This window comes from Lissotriton vulgaris, chromosome 4_2 (assembly GCF_964263255.1).
Source record: "Lissotriton vulgaris chromosome 4_2, aLisVul1.2, whole genome shotgun sequence".
NCBI lineage: Eukaryota > Metazoa > Chordata > Amphibia > Caudata > Salamandridae > Lissotriton > Lissotriton vulgaris.
In genome coordinates this window covers 6,483,539-6,502,771 of record NC_141692.1, presented here as the reverse complement: position 1 = coordinate 6,502,771, position 19,233 = coordinate 6,483,539, and the positions used below count along the sequence as shown (strand labels likewise).

The window sequence follows — 19,233 nt, the reverse complement described above, 5'->3', positions numbered from 1 at the left end:
TATTAATTAACACTTTGAAAACATCCTTGGGCTCCTCCATCACTAGGGTGCAGTGTTAGCCCTATAAAGGAGACCCAGATGATGAAGCATGTCACCGGGACCGGTGAGTGATGGGAATCCGCACAAATTTTGCGTATTTCTTTGATCAGTCTAGGCAGTCGTTAGTTGTTCTTTGTTCCTTTGTTTGTTGACCGCAGGTATTTTTTGTATTTTCCGATTAGCTAGTATCGGAGCTGTATATCCTGCAGAGTTGGTAAATTTTGGCCTCTGACCCTACTCCATTTTTTGATGTGTTTTGTTCTGACAAAAACACTCTGTTACCGACAACATAGCGGTGCTACAACCAGTAAAAGATAAATATGTTGTGGCAAAATCGCAAGTCGTCTATTCTGTCATTGTAGACTTTTTGACAGCGTTTGATAGAGTAGACAGATGTGCACTCTTGTTAAAACTTAGGAAATTAGGAATTCCAAATAATCCCAAACATAACTAAAATTAAAATTGTTTCCTTCAGAGGAAGAAAACAACATATAAAATTCTACTGGACATTAGGGGGAAAAAGAATACACATATTTACGGGGAATATTTACACAAACATTACAAAATTCACCTCATCTACAGCATTTGGGCAGCAAAGCAGATGTACACGTCGGGGCTCTTCAACGCTTATATTGCTCTCTCGGCACAGGCACTTTCGACCCCTTTTACAGGTTTATAGTTCAAAAATTCCACCATTTTATCGTATGCATTTGAATATATTCCAATAAAACAGTGGGAACAAACACAAACTAAAGAAGGGAAAATACTTTATAAATGGATCTAAGTTCAACAGGCAGTTCTTGCATTATTTTATTATAGCTCAGGATTCTCCCTTTAAAAACATTAACCTCCAGATGGAACCACATTGAAAATGTCACTAGTATTTGTGATCTCTGTAATGAAGGATTGCAAGATTTACATCATGTTCTGTTTGTATGCACAAATCAGATATTAGTTGAGGCCAGACACCGGTACTTAAAACCAATTCAAACTTGATGTAGTATTACTTCAGTGCACGACCTTATTTTGCTTCTCAAATCACTGTCTGATGAATTTCTGTGTTATAATTCTCTTTAAATTTTTTTAAAATTGTATTGAAATGATCATCCTACTAATGTTTTTTAACAAAAGCATTTTTAAAATGTGTTGTTCTCAGTAACAAACTAAATCCAATAAATAAACTTGAACTTGTACCCCATATCATAATTGGTGAATCTGCTGACATGATATTGCAGCTCCAGTTCTTTACCAGGATTCAGACATGGCAGGCAAGGTCATCCTTGGCAGGACCTGACAAACTTTGAACACTACTCTCCAGTTAGTTGCTAGACTCCACACAGGTTTCTGAAGCCTGGCATCATGTCACTGACATTTGTGCTGCATGTGAATGAAACCTCCAATGTGTAGGCTGGATATTATTCTTAAATGAGGGAATCTTGCTTTGCTACTGCCCATTTGGTACTTTCATTGTAATACTGAAGGATCACAATAGTTTTTCAATCATTTTATTAAGCTGTAATTGCATAAAGGAAATTAATTACATTTTAGGTAAAACAATGACATTATACGCTCACTCAAGAAAACAGTACCTGAAGGGATTGTCACCCATTACTCACTGTGGGGCATATTATCAAGAAACAGAGTTAAAATTATTGCTGCTTTAGCGGCAGAAAACTGCCGCTAAAGCGGTGATAATGGGCTTGATAATAGGCCCTTAAGAATTTCAATAGAAGCCCATGTTCTGGTGTCAACATGGGCTTCTATTGGAATTCTCTCTGCATTTTATAAAGCCCATTATCGCCACTTTAGGTGCAGTTTTATGCCACTTAAGTGGTGATAATTGTAACTCTGTGCTTGATAATAGGCCCCTTTATCTTCCCTACATTGCTACAATATATCACCATGTCACTTTACAGTGGTTCCTTCTTGTGGGATCAGGGTTCAAATCCTAGAAAGCAGATATTTCTTTCCTTCATAACGATAATCTTTTCTCCATCATACCACCTGTGTTTCAAGGCATCTACATAGGATGATGTCACCTTTAGGGCCATCAAGATCATTGTTTTCCATGACACAGATCCCAACCTGAAAACACGATAATGTGTCAAAATCTTATCTTAAAATGTCAACGCTTTATGATTTCCAAATTTGTCCATCAAATGCCCACAAAAGGCATTTACTCAATTACCAACAGTTCTCAATGGCATCGCTAATGTATTGCCAAAACATTGGGATTTTAGTCAGTCTTGCACCATGCCATTTCTTTTCCTCCAGTAGTACATAACACTGGTTGGCTCTCTGAGACAAATTATCTCTAGAGGTTCATGACCCTTACCAAAATGCCCACTAATAATATAAACACAGCAGCCATGAAAAGCAGTCCACGTCCAAAAATCAGCATCATCTTAGGCACTTTTTCGTTTTTGATTGGATCCATTGGTTCAGATTGGTTTGTCAAAGGTAACTGGACCAGGTGTGGCCCATTTTGGTCATAATGGGGAACATCAAAAACATTCTGGCAATGTTCTTCCCCTGTAAAACATGAACACAACATATGTTAGAATAAGTAAATGTCTATCAACTATTCAAAGTTGTCTAAACTGAATACTCACACAATACAAATAAAATAGATAAGTGAAGAGTCTGTGAGTTTAGAATTCCTCTGACAGACACTTGGGCGAGACTCAAATGACAATTGCATTTATTTTTTATTTTTTAGAAGTCCAGGAATAGTTTAAAAACTTTCTCACAAACATCTGGTAATAAATAATACATTACACACTAATATATTCTGTTCACTTAAGCATTTTACACGAGTGTGTATTCAGGATGTGTAAAGAGTTAAGATTACATGCATATAATGAATGTGTGTGCTTTCAAAGGTATGGCGCACGAGGGTGTGACTCATCAGTGTGTTGGGCAGTTGGCTGTATCATGACTCAGGATTGGTGACTTTCAAGAGCGCTATTGTCTCAAAAAGAGGTCGCTCTTACATCTGCTAGAGAAACATTTGTCCTTCATGTAGTAAACACCCGCACAGAAGTGTATGCTTTATTAAATACAGACGTGCCTCGGAATTTTAGGGAGTTAATTTAGACTATCTTTAATGTGTCCTCGAGTAGGGGGTTAGCTTACTTTTTTAAAGTTATAAGCATTGGCCTTGTGACTTCTGTAGAAACTATATTTAGTGTCTTGTCAGTGTTTTTTCATTCGATTTTTTTTCCAGCATCTTTGGTGAATTGTCCTTAATGCTCACATTAGTTGCTGGTGTGCTTGTATTCATTTGTTTACTTAAATATGGATGCACATTTTGCAGCAGATGACAATATTTCTCGGCTGTTACTGGTCCGCAACCGAATGCTTCGTTACTATGGAGCGCTGCCTCTTGCAACGTTGAGTGCAGCTTATGGATTATCGTTTCAATTCTCCTTTTTCACATGCATTCAACCTGTCTTCCATTGCCTGAGCTGCAATTTCGACTGGGCCCTGGATTTGTGTCTCTGCAGTACGGTGTCTCCCAACGCGGATTATGATCAGCTGATGAGCCCCTTAGTTGCTCATGAATTGCTCTGTTCTGGCCACGGGATTATGGCCTTAGCAGCGACACATGGAATAATGGGACAATGGAATTTTTTTGCAGCGGCGCATGACTTCTTGGCACGCAGTTACATTGAAGATGACCCGAGTTTTCCTCTGATGGTGATAGAGGCTCCGGTGGTTGAGAAACATGTATGTTCATTCCCACTATTGAATTGGATGGCTGAAATGTTTTCAGATGAGAACAATGACTTCCTGTTGGAGGCTGTTGCTACATACTGTGCTTATACGCTGGTGGAATAAGACTTTGATTTTTCTACCTATTCTTTATTATTTAGTTACTGCTTTTTATCAAAGATCAAATCATTTTTTTTGCACAATTGAACTTGACTCTGCTTTTTAGGCTTGGAGTCTGTGTTCATAATTTGCCCATGTTTACATTATGTACTTTGGTCAAGAAAATGTGTCGTGGGCTGAGCCTTGCATTCACACCGTATTAAGTTAGCATGGGTTTTTTAGAAGCTTAAACAGCATTTTTGTTTTCCTGCTCTGGTTTGTACACAACACGCACTTAAAATATTGTTTAGAGAAGGCTGAGTATTTTGCTTCATATGAGAATAATTTGATATACTACATTTGTAGACTGCCTCCCTACTTTAGTGTGTATAGTGAGAGCATGAAACATCAAGGTTATGTTGGATACTGTGTGTGTTATTTGGAATGATGTTCGCACGTTTGAACCATAATAGATATGCTGCTGTGGCATCTCTTATACTTGCGCGTTTAGTATTGAAGTGTGCAGGCATGATTGCACACAGTTTGAGAACATTCCTATCTTTACAGTTTGTGTAGAACTCAATGTGATCCACTACTGCTGAGTAACAGAGGTATGGGTCTTCCTATGTAGTTGTATGTGATCTTCTGTAGTTATAAACAGACCTGCTAAGTAGTAAGGGTGAAATTTAGGTATATTTTAAATCTGTTTCCCTTTTGCGTTATAGGATGCTTTCTCCCTTTGTATTTTATGGAATAGTAACAATGCTGACAACTTTGTTTCTGATAACATGTTTGCTTGTATTATGCAAGGTACTGGGCATGAGATTACGGTGTTAGAAATAAACATTTCAAAGTTGCAGGTGTGTTTATTAAGTGCTTGTTTTGGACTTGTGTAAGAATGTAACAAAAGAGTGCTCTTGTTATCTACCTTACCTGAGGTAACCTAAGTCGCATGTTGTGGGTTGACTAATAATTGGTGTTTTTGCTATAGGAAGAAGAACCAATGAGTCACCGATTGCTAGTCTGTTAGGGGGTTTGGTTATTAAGGTGGGGTTTGGAACACCATAATTCACTGAGGTCGTAAGTCTTTATGCACAGCTGTCTGTAGGAACAGAATTACTGCAACATTAGTTACAAGAAAAAGGCTTGATAAAAGACCTTGAGTTTGAATCAAAATATGAAATTGAAGAATAATGGATAAGTGCAGCCAAGAAAGGGAGCAAGTATGCAAATTTCATAGTGCCTGGGTAGTTGTTATAATAAAAAGGGTTGATAAAGGGCTTGTAGTTGTAATTTGAATTAAAGAAGAATGATTGACAACCCCAGCCAAGAAAGGGAGCAAGTAGGTGTGTGTATGTGTGAATGATATTTCGATTGAGCAGAAGATGAAGAAGGTGAAAAATATATATTCACTGAAAAAACCATAGGTTACAGACCATATATAGTTAGGGATTAGCATCTACAAAACCTTATTTTACTCGCACAAAACCATTGAAATTCGCATATATAGTTAGTTGCACTAACTATATATCGCGCACCCGCAATCCACTGCTGATGATGTCACATATTACATCATTCATGACATGGTCAGTGACATCAATGATGACATCACTGATGACATCTCATTTGACATTTAAGCTTTTGTAAATGCTAATTCCTAACTATATATGGTCTATAACCTATGGTTTTTTTCAGTGAATTTCAACGGTTTTTTAATAGCAAATATCAAAAGCTGTAAAATGCATTCTTATTTTAACGCAAAAATATATTTTATATGTTTGTAATATATTTTTTTTATTTATATATTTTTTTAATTATTTTTTTTTGTTTCGCTACCGGTCCGCGCACCGGGTAGCTTCCCGTTAGCTCAATTTGGTGCCGCGACCCGGTCCGCGAACCGGGAAACGTTCCGTTAGCGGAACTGCCGCGCAAGAAAACAGCATCAAATTGTTCACTCTTTCTTTAGATATCACCAATCGTGGAAATCCAAAACGACATTTTGTATAGTACTTGTTCTTGTTTCTGAATTTACGACGACAGTACTTTCCACAATGATGGCTTTGAAACCATAAAACTTGTTCTCTTAGACTTTTGTCTTCCTTTGTCTTTGGAACAGCACATGTAGAATACTGTTCTATGAAATTCATCACTAAGTCATCCGGATCTGTTCCAAATTTGGGTGCATCTTTGATCCATAGCAGCATATGTATATGAGGAGCACCTCATGCTTGATACTCCTTTCTCCAGAAGAAATCCAACACCTCTCCAAGAGGTTGATTTTTCTTGTTCGTGATGAAAGACATCATAGCTTCAAATCTATGATTGAAGTACCTGCATACATTCACTGGATCCAAAGAGCAGAGTTCTACGGGTGTCTTGAATTCAATATTTTCAATGTTTCCATTTGCCTCTGGTAAAAATTCAAGTACGTCTTCCCAGCCATACTCAGCACAGCTGAGAGTGAGGAACCATGTGGGAGTTCCTAAGTTCCTCAGCATACATTTTAAGTCACAATGACGACGGTACCAATACTCAGTACCACGCTGACATGCCATCAGATTAATCAGGTGAGAATCCAAAATACTGTCTTGCACATTGACTTTATCCATAAAGTCCCTTTCTGAGATATTTCGCAGTTGTAGACCACTTTTCAGGATGTGGTTCACTGCATAAGACAGTCCAGACAGATCACTTTCAAACAATAGATGAAACAAATAGGGAATGCATTGACGAAACCTAGGATCTTCTGCATACAATCGTAAAGTCCGGTATTCAGAAGCAGGAATTTGATCAGGTCGCTCATCATATTGTCCTCCTCGACCTGTGGGAAATAACTGTGGAAAACACCGAGCTTCCAAACTTTGCTCCCAAACACGAATGGGACTCCCTTTGGCTTGTTTCATTTGAAACAACTCAATAGCATTCCCCATGACTTCCTTGGAATGCAAAGGATGAACACTATAATGTTCATATATTTCTTAATTTTTAGAGGCTTCTACTTTCTCAATTTGTCCAGCACACAATTCGCTGTTTTCTTCTTCACTTACTTCCTCTTCTGCAACACATACATTCTTGTAGTACTCATTGTTTTTTATCAAATACAATGTTGCCTTTTTGACTTTCCTAACATCCACTAAATCTTGCCAGATTTTCTTACTCTTTGTCGGAACACCATTAACTAGGATAACCAGAGGTTCCTCTTCCACTTTCTCTACTCCAATTGTATTAATGTTTTTCTTCAAATCTAAAGGCAAATAAACAACTCTTCCCTTTAATCCTCTCTGTAAATCTGATGGAGGCAATTTCCCTGTCTTTGACTCCATTCGTACAATAGCCTGAAAGGGATGCACACTTTGAATCAAAATACATTCCTAAGTATTTAAATCCTTCAATTCCGAAGGAATGTCAACCAATTCAAGATTATTATGAACCGCTCTAGCAGGCATCCGGTTTTGGTTTAATTTGTTAAAACAATAAGTACACATACGTTGGTTCGATCCCAAATCAAAACAATTTTCTACCATCAAGTATGTAGCAAAATCCTTCCATTCACTATTGTTTTCCATTTCACTTTTTGCATATAAATCCACTAACTTAGTCTGATATGGCCGGGATGCCCGCCACCCCCTCCCAACACCAATTCCCAATGGGAGTAGACCGACACAGGTTTGAACTTTTGGAAGGCGGGGGGGAGTTACCCCCCGGCCGTATTTATTAAAATATGAAACAAAATTTAAAACATTAAATAAAAGTTTCATGAATTATGTACAATTTTACATTTATTACATTTCGATGAAGACATGTTCTTTGGCTAACCTTAACAGATCTCTAATACAAAGGTTTCCTAGCCGAGTCTAGCATCCTGAAAATGCATACATTCTAAATTAAAATTGTACATCCTAGCATTAAGGGCCAACGGCAAGGTCTTAACCGATGTCAGATCCCTACTACCAAAATCCCGCCCTCACGGTGTGAGTGGCGCATGCACAGAGGACTTTTCCCTCATTGCCACCTGTAACTTCCCTTGTCGTGGGGGCCCCCTTTTCACTCGACGCCATCTTAAAGGTCGTCCGAGTTCCCGTGTGAGGTATCTGTAGGAAGGACAGCGTGGACTCCCCCCCATCCCACACTCTCTATCCGCCGTCGCGGATATCCGGCCCCTGGGAAAATCGTAGGAGGGGCATCTAGCCGCCTCCCCCCTTCGAGGGGCCTATGGCCGTCTCCCCCTAGGTGACCCTTCCTTAGTGGGTGCCGCCTCCCTGTGGAAGGGGCCAATGGCCGCCTCCCCCCGGGCGCTCCCATCCATTCTGGGTGGCGCCCCCCTCTAGGGACCTTGAAACAACTGCTCACCGATCATGACCTTACCGTCACAGGCCGGATAGTTGACCGACTATCCGGCCCCCCATTCCTCCTAAAGGTCATGCTTCCTCAAACCCCTTAGCCATGCTATGAAGTCTCCTATGAGTAAATCATTTCCCTCCCTGGACAGGTGAACCGCATCATTCAGATACATGTGATCACCCCGAATACACCCGTGAGGAATGCTATGCAACTGCGCTGAGCGAAACAATTTCCCTATTTTATTGTTAACCCTTTTAACAGAGTGGTTCAACGCTGACACTGAAATGCCCCCCCGCCAACTCTTCCTGGGGATCATGTGGGACCAGGCAATCGTGCACCCCGGGAGTTTCTTAGCCAACCAGCTAACTGCCGACAGGATGTGTTCTAATAACACTCGTCTTCCCAGCTTCACTAAGTCATTGCCTCCCAGGTGTACTATGACTACAGATGGCGGTGACCTTTGCAGCTCCTAAAAGACCCTCAAAGAACGATTGAAATTGGTCAAAACAGAGCCCGCCCTTCCCATGGAAGGTCACTCTGTACCCGTATTCCCCAGATGCGTGAGTCGCGTCACCTGCCTTGAATACGTCCCCGGCGCGCCTCACATATGAGTGGCCCACGACCCATACCACTCTCTCTCCAGTCGGTGATCCTCGACCGCTGGTCTCCTGATGCTGGGTCGACTTCCAATTCCGCCCCGCGTGACAGGCTCGCGAAACTGTAATTCAAACAAAAGACAAGAAGCGTGAGTGCATGTCAATTGATCTTTACAACATGTGCAATCGCACATACCTTTTGAAGCAATTTGAGGACCAACGGCCCAGCTGTTTTACTTCCTCCGCACTCTGACCCCGGGCTGTAGCCTCAGTAGCAGCCCCTATCCTAAATGAGTGGGTCCCAAAATCGCACGGGTCCATGCCCGCGGCAGCGATTGACAGTGCTAACACCCTCTGAAACTGAAATCTCGTCAGTGGGGTGCCATCCTTGTGCCTCAGCAAGCCCCCCCCATGTAGCTGTCCTCAATGCCAAGTATTCCTCTACGCATTTTATCGGACAAGTGGGGGACCCTTGTGCGCGCTGCACGATAACACTATCACCCATGGCTCCCTGGTCAGTCTTGGACCTGGCTATTGAGATTGCCATCGAATCACCCCTTATTTGGACGTGATCCCTGCCCAGGCCTCCCTCTATATCCTTCTTGTTCCTTGCGGCCAGTTCGCTCACCCGCACAGCCCCATGGAATGCCAAGGCGAAAGCTGCCCGGAACAGAACTGCTTCGTAAAGGGAGGAGCACGTCTCATCTAGCTTTGCTAAAAGTAGAGACAACCTATCTAAACCAATCGGGCGCCTCGTATCCTGCTTGCGACCCTCGAGGCGTTGGCAGCCGCGGAGTGCCTTCCTAACCAAAAAGGAATCCGTCGGGTCTCTTATGCCATGCACCTGTGCCATGAACGAAATGGCCGCCCTATGTCTATTGGCCGATGCCGCTGATCTGCCTCCTCTGTGCAGCACAACCAGGAACCCCAGGAAGGAGTCCTCCTGACCCCAGCTCTGTTTCCCTGATGGACCCAAAAATGTGCAGTAGGAACGAAACGCTCCTTCGTATGCCTTCCTTGGTCTGGGCGCTAAACTGGCTGCCACGAGGTCTTGTAATCCGGGGCACCGATTAGCCATAGTGCTTCGGGGAACGGTGCCGCCACTAGGTCCGCTGTGGGTAAATAGCCCCTGAAAGCCTGCATGTGTGAACGAGAGAGTGCATCAGCTGCATAATTCAGTACGCCTGGCACATGTTTTGCCCTGAACTGTACATTCAATCTCATGCAACATATCACGATTTCTTTCAATAATCTCAAGATCCACTTGCAGCGGGCTGCCTGCTGGTTAATGCACTCAACCACAGTCATATTATCAGACCAAAACACCACCGAGCGGTCCCTGAAGTCGTCTGGCCATGCCATCAGAGCAACCCAAATGGGGAATAGCTCCAAGAACCCAATCTTACCTGTCAGACCGCTGGAGTGCCACCACGTTGGCCATACCTGCGCCGAGCATCGGTTACCAAAAATGGCACCAAATCCCACGCTCCCAGCGGAGTCAGTCCACAAACCTAGTTCATCCGAAGATGCTGGTGGCTTGTTCCACACAACTCGACCGTTGAAGTCCGCCAGAAATGCCTACCAAATGCGCATCTCCTGGCGAACCTCTGCCGACAGTCTCGTACGGTGGTGTCCCTCCTTGAGACCAACCATAGCTTGTGCAATAGAGCATGAGAAGGGGCGGGCCATTGGTATCACCCTCAAGGCAAAGTTAAGCTGACCCACTGTTTGCTGTAACTGGTGCAGAGTCACTTTCTCCTTGCCCAGGCATTGTGTCAAGGAAGCCCTAAACTTGGCCACCTTTTCCATCGGTAAACGGAAACATCCTTCCACAGAATCGAGCTCAATTCCCAGAAACTCCAGTGAAGTAGATGGTCCGACCGTCTTACCTGGTGCCAGTGGGACTCCGAACTCCCGCATGAGGATGCAGAAGTCCCGTAGTGCCTGCGCACATTTCGTATCGCCGGCTGCACCCAAAAACAGGAAGTCATCCAGATAGTGCATAACATGTCTATGCCCTGTGGCCTCGGTGAATGCCCACTCTAAAAAACAGCTGAACATTTCAAAATAGGCACAAGAAATGGAGCAACCCATAGGCATGCATTTATCCATGTAATAACTCCCCTGAAATGCAAAACCTAGCAAGCGCTGATCTTGCGGGTGTACCGGGAGCAACCGGAATGCCGATTCGATGTCCGATTTCGCCATCAGCGCTCCGGGGCCCAGGTGATTTAACATGGCCACGGCATCATCGAACGATGCGTACCGCACCGAACAAACGTCTGGGTCAATGGCTTCGTTCACAGAAGAACCCCTTGGGGCAGACAAGTTGTGAATGAGTCTAAACTCCCGAGGGTCTTTCTTCGGGACCACCCCTAACGGGGAACACACGAAATCCGCCACCGGCGGGCGATGAAAAGGCCCCGCCACCCACCCCAAGCTGACTTCTTTGGAAATCTTCTTTGCAGCTACGCTTGGGTTGTGTTGGACAGATAACTGATTTTTACAAAAGGAGTCCCCCCGAAAATCCCCAGGACAACCCCTCCTGGGCGGGAAAGGGCGCGCCCTGGCTACGCCACTTCGGGCATACCAGCCGAGCCACGCCTCCCGCCCAAAATGGTTTCCCGGGGGGATTGGGGCACCCAACCATACGTTCGGGGGGACCGAGTGGTCGCCCCTTTCCATTCCTATAATAATTCCGTCGACAACACACACAAGTGAAATTAGGCCTCTCACTTGATTTCACCTGAAAGATGGAAATTTCCTTGTGAAACTTATCTATATTAGAAATCTGTACACTCTCTTCCACATTACCTTCTTCTACTGGGTCAATTTCAACATTGTTCTCTTTACTAGCAAAGTAACAGAACTCAATTTCTTCACAAATATTCTTCACATGTAGTTCTGAACCATGCAAAAGAGCACTGCTTAATTGTTTAACCATAATTGCTGGACTCTTAGCATAATACAACATTCTCACTAATTTCCTCACTTTATTATGATGCACTGCAAGCATCCTGAAATGATGAAAACACTCTGGCATACTCTTCTGGAAAGACAAGCCAGTGAATGCCCATGGAAACCTGTTACTTCTCTCACTCTGCAAGGATCTAATTCTTGCAACAACTTCATTTTCTGTTTTAAACTTTTCTTATTAAATGTACGAACAAAATCACAAAGCAAATTGATGGAATCCTGTTGCACACTACAAATACTACTACATTTCCAGGTGTAGACTGGTCCCTTAGGACATCTTCCTAAAACCTCATCACCTAACACCTCTTCTGCATCTGCAGACACAAGCTTTTCTTTTTCAACTGGACAACCATCTTTTACCTCATATGCTCGACCACTGGTGTCAACTGCATGCACCAAATCATTGTCCTGAAAGTAACTCTCCTCATTGAAAAATGCCTCACAACTTGAACTATGCATCCATTCTCCTGAGAAAACTTCACAAAAATTACTACAATTAACTACTCTCTTCCATCTACTATTTGATTTGAAATCAGAAATTACCTTGTTTAGTTTCCTAATTCTATTGATTACCAAAATAAATAACTTTCGCTTAATTTCGAAAGCCTGATCAATAATTTTCTCTACATTTTTCTTTTTCTTATAAAATGTCACTTTCTGTTGGCCTTTCTTAAATTTTTTTAACAAATTGAAAATTATCCTGTTGCGGAACATTCGCCTACGAATGTCCCTGAATTGATTTTCCCTTCTACTGCCATGCACAGACTTATCTCCTGCTCTAGCAGAAACTTTTTTGACGGGCCTTTCCTTTTCCTTTAAATTGTCTCTCTTCTTATGCACTAAAACATGTTCAATACTGGTATTTTTTTGTCTGCAAATTCTTTTTAAAAATTATTTTATTTTCTTACCCGGAGCTTTTTTGGCGACTTGATACGATTTAATAGTAGAGGACTGCTGCAAATCTTTACCAAGGTGGAGTGTAAGTCGCTTTGCTTCTTTTTGTTTTCTCTGCCTTGAGGGCATTTTTAAAGTTTTCAGTTAAATCTGTGGAAAATGTTTTAAAAATGTGATATTAACCACTATTACCAAACAGTAAACCAATAACAGTAGGCAAACAATTAACACACTAGTTGTCAATTCTATCTACAGTAATTTAACAACATAGTCAAAGGGGGCGTATTTACAAGGCACTTGCACCAGAGGAAAGTGACTTAAAATTGCCAAGCAGACATGAGGGCGTATTTACCACACCCATGCACCAGGGGGAAGTGAGTTAAAATTGCCAAGCACACATGAGGGCGTATTTACAAGGCCCTTGCACCAGCAGGAAGTGACTTAAAATGGCCAAGCACACATGAGGGTGTATTTACAAGACCCTTGCACCAGGGGGAAGTGACTTAAAATTGCCAAGCAGACATGAGGGCGTATTTACAAGGCCCATGCACCACCATAAGGTGTGGCCTATGCAGAGGTATGCTGGATTGTCTGTCAGCCATGGTAAAACCAAGAAATATCTAGGAGCAAAAAGGCAGGTCTTGCAGTCACAAAAGTTTGTTTGAGGTGAGGCCTACTCAGGGTTGCAGATGAGATTTTGGCTTGTTGAAGAGTACAGAGGACCAGAGGACATAATACATGTGCAGGCCAACAGATGAAGTGAGTCATGTCCACTGCAGACTTCAACAAAGGCCAGACCTCCTCTGTCTCCCTAGACAGGCCTAAACCTCATCTGCACAATGTGATTAGTAATGTTAGGAAACACAGGTGATGTAATTGAAAAACGTGCAAATATTTGTACTCATTTCACAATCAAATCACCTGTGTTTCCTCAGCTTAGGTATCTCATTGAGCAGATATAGTCTAGCATATCCAAGAGTACGCAGAAGGTGAGGACTGTATTCAGCAGTGCAATGTACATAATTCTCCTCCAATGACAATTACAGAAGCCTCAGCATATCCATGCTCCCTAAACAGTCCTAAATGTATATCATAATTATCATAGTGACTATGAAACTCTAGCAGTACATATTGTGAAACCTAAATGACTTCAAGAAACGAGTTTATAAACCACCAAACAAGCAAATTATTCTCCCATATTCATGTTGGGAAATGAAATATTTATTTAAAAAAGCAGACCCCTTGTTGTCCTTCTCATGAATGTGAAAAGTATTTCTTTTAAAAAAAAAACGATTTTCTGGTCATAATTTGAAAATACAGCACAGCTCCTATGTACAAGCACACCCTAGCTGGCTTCCTTATTTTCTCCAAAAAGCATACTAATCTCTTTCTAAATTAAATAAATCTTTTCTCACCTTAGCACGATTTTTAAACACATCATGTAAGCAAATTAGTCTCCCAGATTCATAGGAGAAGTACCTTAAAATTGTCTAGCACACATAGGGGCGTATTTACAAGGCACATACACCAGGGGAAAATGATTTAAATTTGCAAAGCACTCATGAGGGTGTATTTACAAGGACCTTGCACCACCTTTGAAGTCACTTTTAAAATGGGGAAAATGACGTGAATGTGTCTCATAAGCCTTGTAAATATGCCCACATGTTGACTATGTAACTCTTGCAGAACATATTGTGAAACCTAAATGACTTCAATAAACAAGTTTTTAAACCAACAAACAAGCAAATTATTCTCCCATATTCATGTTGGGAAGTGAAATATTTATTTAAAAAAGCACACCCTATGTTATCCTTCTAATAAATGTAAAAAGCATGTCTTTTTGTTAAAAAACGATTTTCTAGTCATAATTTGAAAACACAGCACACCTCCTATGTACAAGCAAACCCTGTCAGTACTAATACTTCACATTATCTATAATTATAATTTGTCAAAGAAGCAAAATCTTTTTGGAAAAAATAATGAAAACACTTGACACAAAACAACATTTTAAATGCACAGCTGGCTTCCTTATTTTCTCCATAAACTATACTATGCTATGCTATGCTATGCTATAGTGATTTATATAGCGCACGGCTGCCTCAGCAAAGGGGCGTCCCGGCGCTGCGGAAGGACAGAGTACAGTGAGGTGGAGACGCTAGGGGGGGAACTATTGTTGAAAGAGGTGTGTTTTGATAGCCTTTCTGAAGACTAGGAGATCCTGAATCCCGCGGATAACTTCAGGGAGACTGTTCCATAGCTTGGCCGCTAGGAAACTGAAAGAGCGGCCGCCCACTCTAGCCAGTCTGGTGCGGGGGACGATCGCAAGATGCTGCCCCTCTGACCGGAGTACTCTCCTAGGGATGTACTTTGACAGAAGTGGGCGAAGCATAGGGGGGGAGGAGGTTTTAAGAATTTTGAAGGCGAAGCACCATGCTTTGAACTGGACCCTTTTGCCCACCGGGAGCCAATGCAATTTCTTCAAGGTTCCCGATATAGAGGAATGGCGCGGGAGACCAACCAGAGCCCTGGCGGCCGCATTCTGAACTCTTTGCAATCTAGTGATTTCAGCTAGGTTAGCTCCCAATAAGAGGGAACTCGCATAGTCCAGTCTGGAGAGAATGGTCGCCTGGATGATAAGTTGACGAGTGCGGCAATCAAAGAACTTCAGAATGGGCCTGATGTTACGCAAAACGCCAAAGCATGTGGCGGCAACTTTTTTGGTGTGGTGCGTGAATTTTAAAGCAGAGTCCACCCAAACTCCCAGGTTTTTGACACATTCCTTAGGCGTAGGGGGAGGGCCTAGCACATCCGGCCACCAGTTGTCACCCCAGGACGAGGTGTTTTTGCCCAGGAGGAGAATCTCCGTTTTCCCGGCGTTTAGTTGAAGAAAATTCGCCGTCATCCAGTTGGTGATGTCGGTGAGTGTCTGTTTGAAGTGTTGCGCCTCCAGACCACTGTTGTCATTAAGTGACACCACCAACTGGGTGTCGTTGGCGTAGGAAACCAGGGCAAGTCCATTTCTTCTAGCTACCTCTGCCAGGGGGCGGACATATACATTGAACAGGGTGGGGCTCAGGGAAGAGCCCTGCGGCACTCCCTGTCCAATGTTATGTTCCTCCGAGATGTAAGGAGGGGTAGAGACTCTAAAAGACCTGTTGGAAAGGAAGTCTCTAAACCATTCCAGCGCTGGCCCTGTGATCCCAATCTCCTCCAATCTCGACAAGAGGACCTCGTGTGACACCGTGTCAAAGGCAGCACTGAGGTCCAACAGGACCAGTGCTGCCGTGCCTCCGGTGTCTAGGATGGTACGAAGGTCCTCTGAAACACTGAGCAAGGCGGTCTCGGTGCTATGACCAGCTCTAAACCCGTGTTGAGAGTCATCCAAGATGTTATTGGTAAGGAGGAAATCTGTCAGAATATTATTGACATGTGCCTCGATGATTTTGGCAGGCCAGGGGAGCAGGGAGATAGGTCTAAAGTTCTCAGGAAGCGAGGGGTCTAGAGTGGGTTTTTTCAGAATGGGAGAAACCCAGGCCTGCTTCCACTTGGAGGGAACTTTAGCAGTCAGAAGGGACCGATTGATGATTTCTCGGATGTGCTCAGTGATAGATTCATGGGCTTCGCGGAAGGCGTCCGGTTTAAGGGGATCTGCCGGAGAGCCTGATTTAATCTTTTTGCAGATTTTTTGGAAACTCTCTCGCTCAAGCGTGGGAAAAGAGGAGAGAGAGGGCCTAGTAGGATCAAAGATAGCAACTGGCTGCGGGCCTTTGGGAAAGGAGTCGTAGATTTTCAGGATCTTGTTGGTGAAGAAATTGGCCATGTTGTTACAGAGGTCAGGGGAAGTGATAGTGGTGTTAACAGTTTTCTTTGCGGTGAGATCTATCAAGATTTTAAATACAGCTTTCGAGGTGTTAAGGCTGTTATTAATTTCCTTGGCATAATATGCCGCCCTTATTCTGCAGATCTTACGATGGTAGGTTTTTTGGAGCATGACATAGTCTAGTTTTAAATTGACATCGTAGTTCTTCCTCCATGCCCTCTCTGCCTTCTTGCATTCCTTTTTCAGGCTAGCTAATTCGAGGTTATACCAAGGGCTAGCAGTATGGGTGCGAGCTTTACAGCATCTGGCCGGGATCAAGGTATCAAGAGCCTGAGTGATCCATAAGCAGAACTGGTCATAGCTTGCATCTAAATCTTCGGTAAGGGGTGGAGGATTTAGTACCAGAAGATTGTGTAGATCTTCAAGATGAAGCTTTCTCCATGGCCGTTTCAGGACTGAGGGAGTAGGTGCCGCAACAGATCTCGAGTTGCACGGGATGGATAGAGTTACTAAACAGTGATCGGACCAGGTCATGGGGATCGGCGTGCCTGCAGAGCAGCTCGTGATATTGGAGAAAATGGGGTCAAGAAGATGACCCGCTGTGTGTGTGGGGCCCTTCACGAATTGAGTGAGTTGGAAGGCCGCGAGATCAGCAAGAAAGGTGGACATTTTGGATTCGGAGTCCCTATCAAGATGTAAATTAAGGTCACCCATGGTTGTAAAGTTAGCAGATTTAAGGATGTTGATGTCTAGAAACTGTAGGAGTGAGCTAATGAAAGGGGTGTCTGCACCAGGGGGTCTATAGATTAGAAGCCCCGTTGCGCAGAACTGAGGGTTAGCCTTGATTGAAAAACGCACACTTTCGCAGCCCTTAATATCAGTTTTGCTAAACAAGCAGTCGAGATGAGATTTGATTATTAGAGCCAAGCCCCCCCCTCTCGTGCCTCTATTCACAGTGTGAATGGTATAACCTGTGGGTTAGTAGGTCTCTATCTAAGAGACTAGTAGGTCTCTTAGATAGAGACCTACTAGTCTCTATCTAACTTAAATGAATTTTTTCTCACCTTAGCAAATGCTTTTTGAATTTCAAAACAGTCTCAGACACACACCAATTTTTCTTTAGCAGAGCAAAGGGTATGCACTCCAGAGGCTGCAACCAACAAAGGCACAGACATGCTGTATTTCATCACATATATCTCTCATGTCACCCAATCAAAACTCTTCCCTCACTTTTTTTCAAATCAACAGCCTTCCCCCCTCTGCCCTTTCTGCTCTTTTTCCATAGCAACTACCTCCTGAAAGACCTCTCATGTTTACAAGTTCACACAACAATGTTTCAAATGAATTCTGAACTCTCAGTACACCTGCAAATCCACAGCAATTTTCCAAAAATCATTTTTTCTTAACCATTCAAATTACATCTTTCAAAGAACACATCCATGCACCCTAACTTTCTGTTTTCAGAAATGGAAATCCATCAATCACTGCTAGTGAATCATTAGCACTGAAACTCCACAGTTTTTTTTCTTTACAAACTCCTACTGTTTCAACTGCCATTTCATTCCCACACTTCATCTGACTGCAGCAGAACCTCTTCACACCATGTTTTCTGTCTATATTCTTGGACATAGCTACATCCACTGGGCTCACAGGTATGCTGATAACAGAAATTTACACTACCTCAATTTACAAAATGTGGAAATCAAATGGATTGGCCAAAGAGGATTGAGATGTCACCAATTGATACCATTGGTGAAAACCTTTTTACATTTGCCAAACCCTGACCTCATAATAGTGCACTCTGGAGGAAATGATTTGGGCACTTTGACTGGGGTAGGTTTGGAAATGCTTTTAAAGGACACCTTTGAACAATTGATGGCACTTTTTCCTCAAACTGCCTTGGTATATTCCAATATATGCCAAAGACATAAATGGAGGTGGTCCAATCAAATTTGTCCACAAAATGAGAAAGCGAGGAAACATGTAAATAAGTCTGTTTCAGCTTATATGAGAGACCATGGAATGGGCGCTATCTACAACAATAACTTACGTTACTACATGCAAGATATCTACAGAGGAGATGGTGTGCACTTCTCAGATGAGGGAAACAGAGTTTTCATACAAAATTTAAGACTGTGTATTGGTACCTACTTATAAGTACCTGTAATGGCTGGATTTTCTGTTTAGATGGGATCAGCCCCCAGGGGCCCCTGTGACCCAGCCAAAACGTACTCACCTTCCCTTCTTAGATCGTATTTACACTGAGTAGATATAACGATGAATATACAGGTCGCACCTAAGAATGGGGAATGACAATATACATATATGGATGTTCTACAATATCTTATTCACATCGGTTGGCCTCGCGGTCACCCTGACCCAGACCATTCTACCCCAGGGCAGATCTGACACACAATCCGGCGTGTCTACACACGGGCCTGCAGAACCCAATGCTCCCTTTTCCAGCGTTCGCGATCCTGCGAAACATAAACGTCAGTATCCCCCCTGACGCTCTCACTTAGTCTTATACCACAATCCGGTGGCTTTACACGGCAGTATCCCTCCTGCCGTTCTCATTAACGCCGCATATCAACGACGACCACATTCCTATGAAACATTATTGGGATGATATCTCGACAGTCTACTTAGGATAAAACTACAATAATAACTTTGGATATGGGTCCAGATTGTATAGTGTACTCGTTGCTTTTGACATCAGAGGTTCACTCACTCCCTATTTGTGTGATCACCACT

At 42.8% G+C, this 19,233-nt stretch overlaps 1 protein-coding gene across 1 annotated transcript in view; it reads right to left on the bottom strand.

The window, feature by feature from the left end:
* Positions 1-2,353: 2,353 nt before the first annotated feature.
* LOC147718107 (multidrug and toxin extrusion protein 2-like) overlaps positions 2,354-19,233 on the bottom strand; it is a 464,065-nt gene continuing 447,185 nt past the window's right edge. Inside the window, exon 17 of the mRNA XM_086919190.1 lies at positions 2,354-2,571. Within this exon, the coding sequence (XP_086775316.1) occupies positions 2,354-2,571 (218 nt within the window). The remainder of the gene's footprint in view (positions 2,572-19,233) is intronic.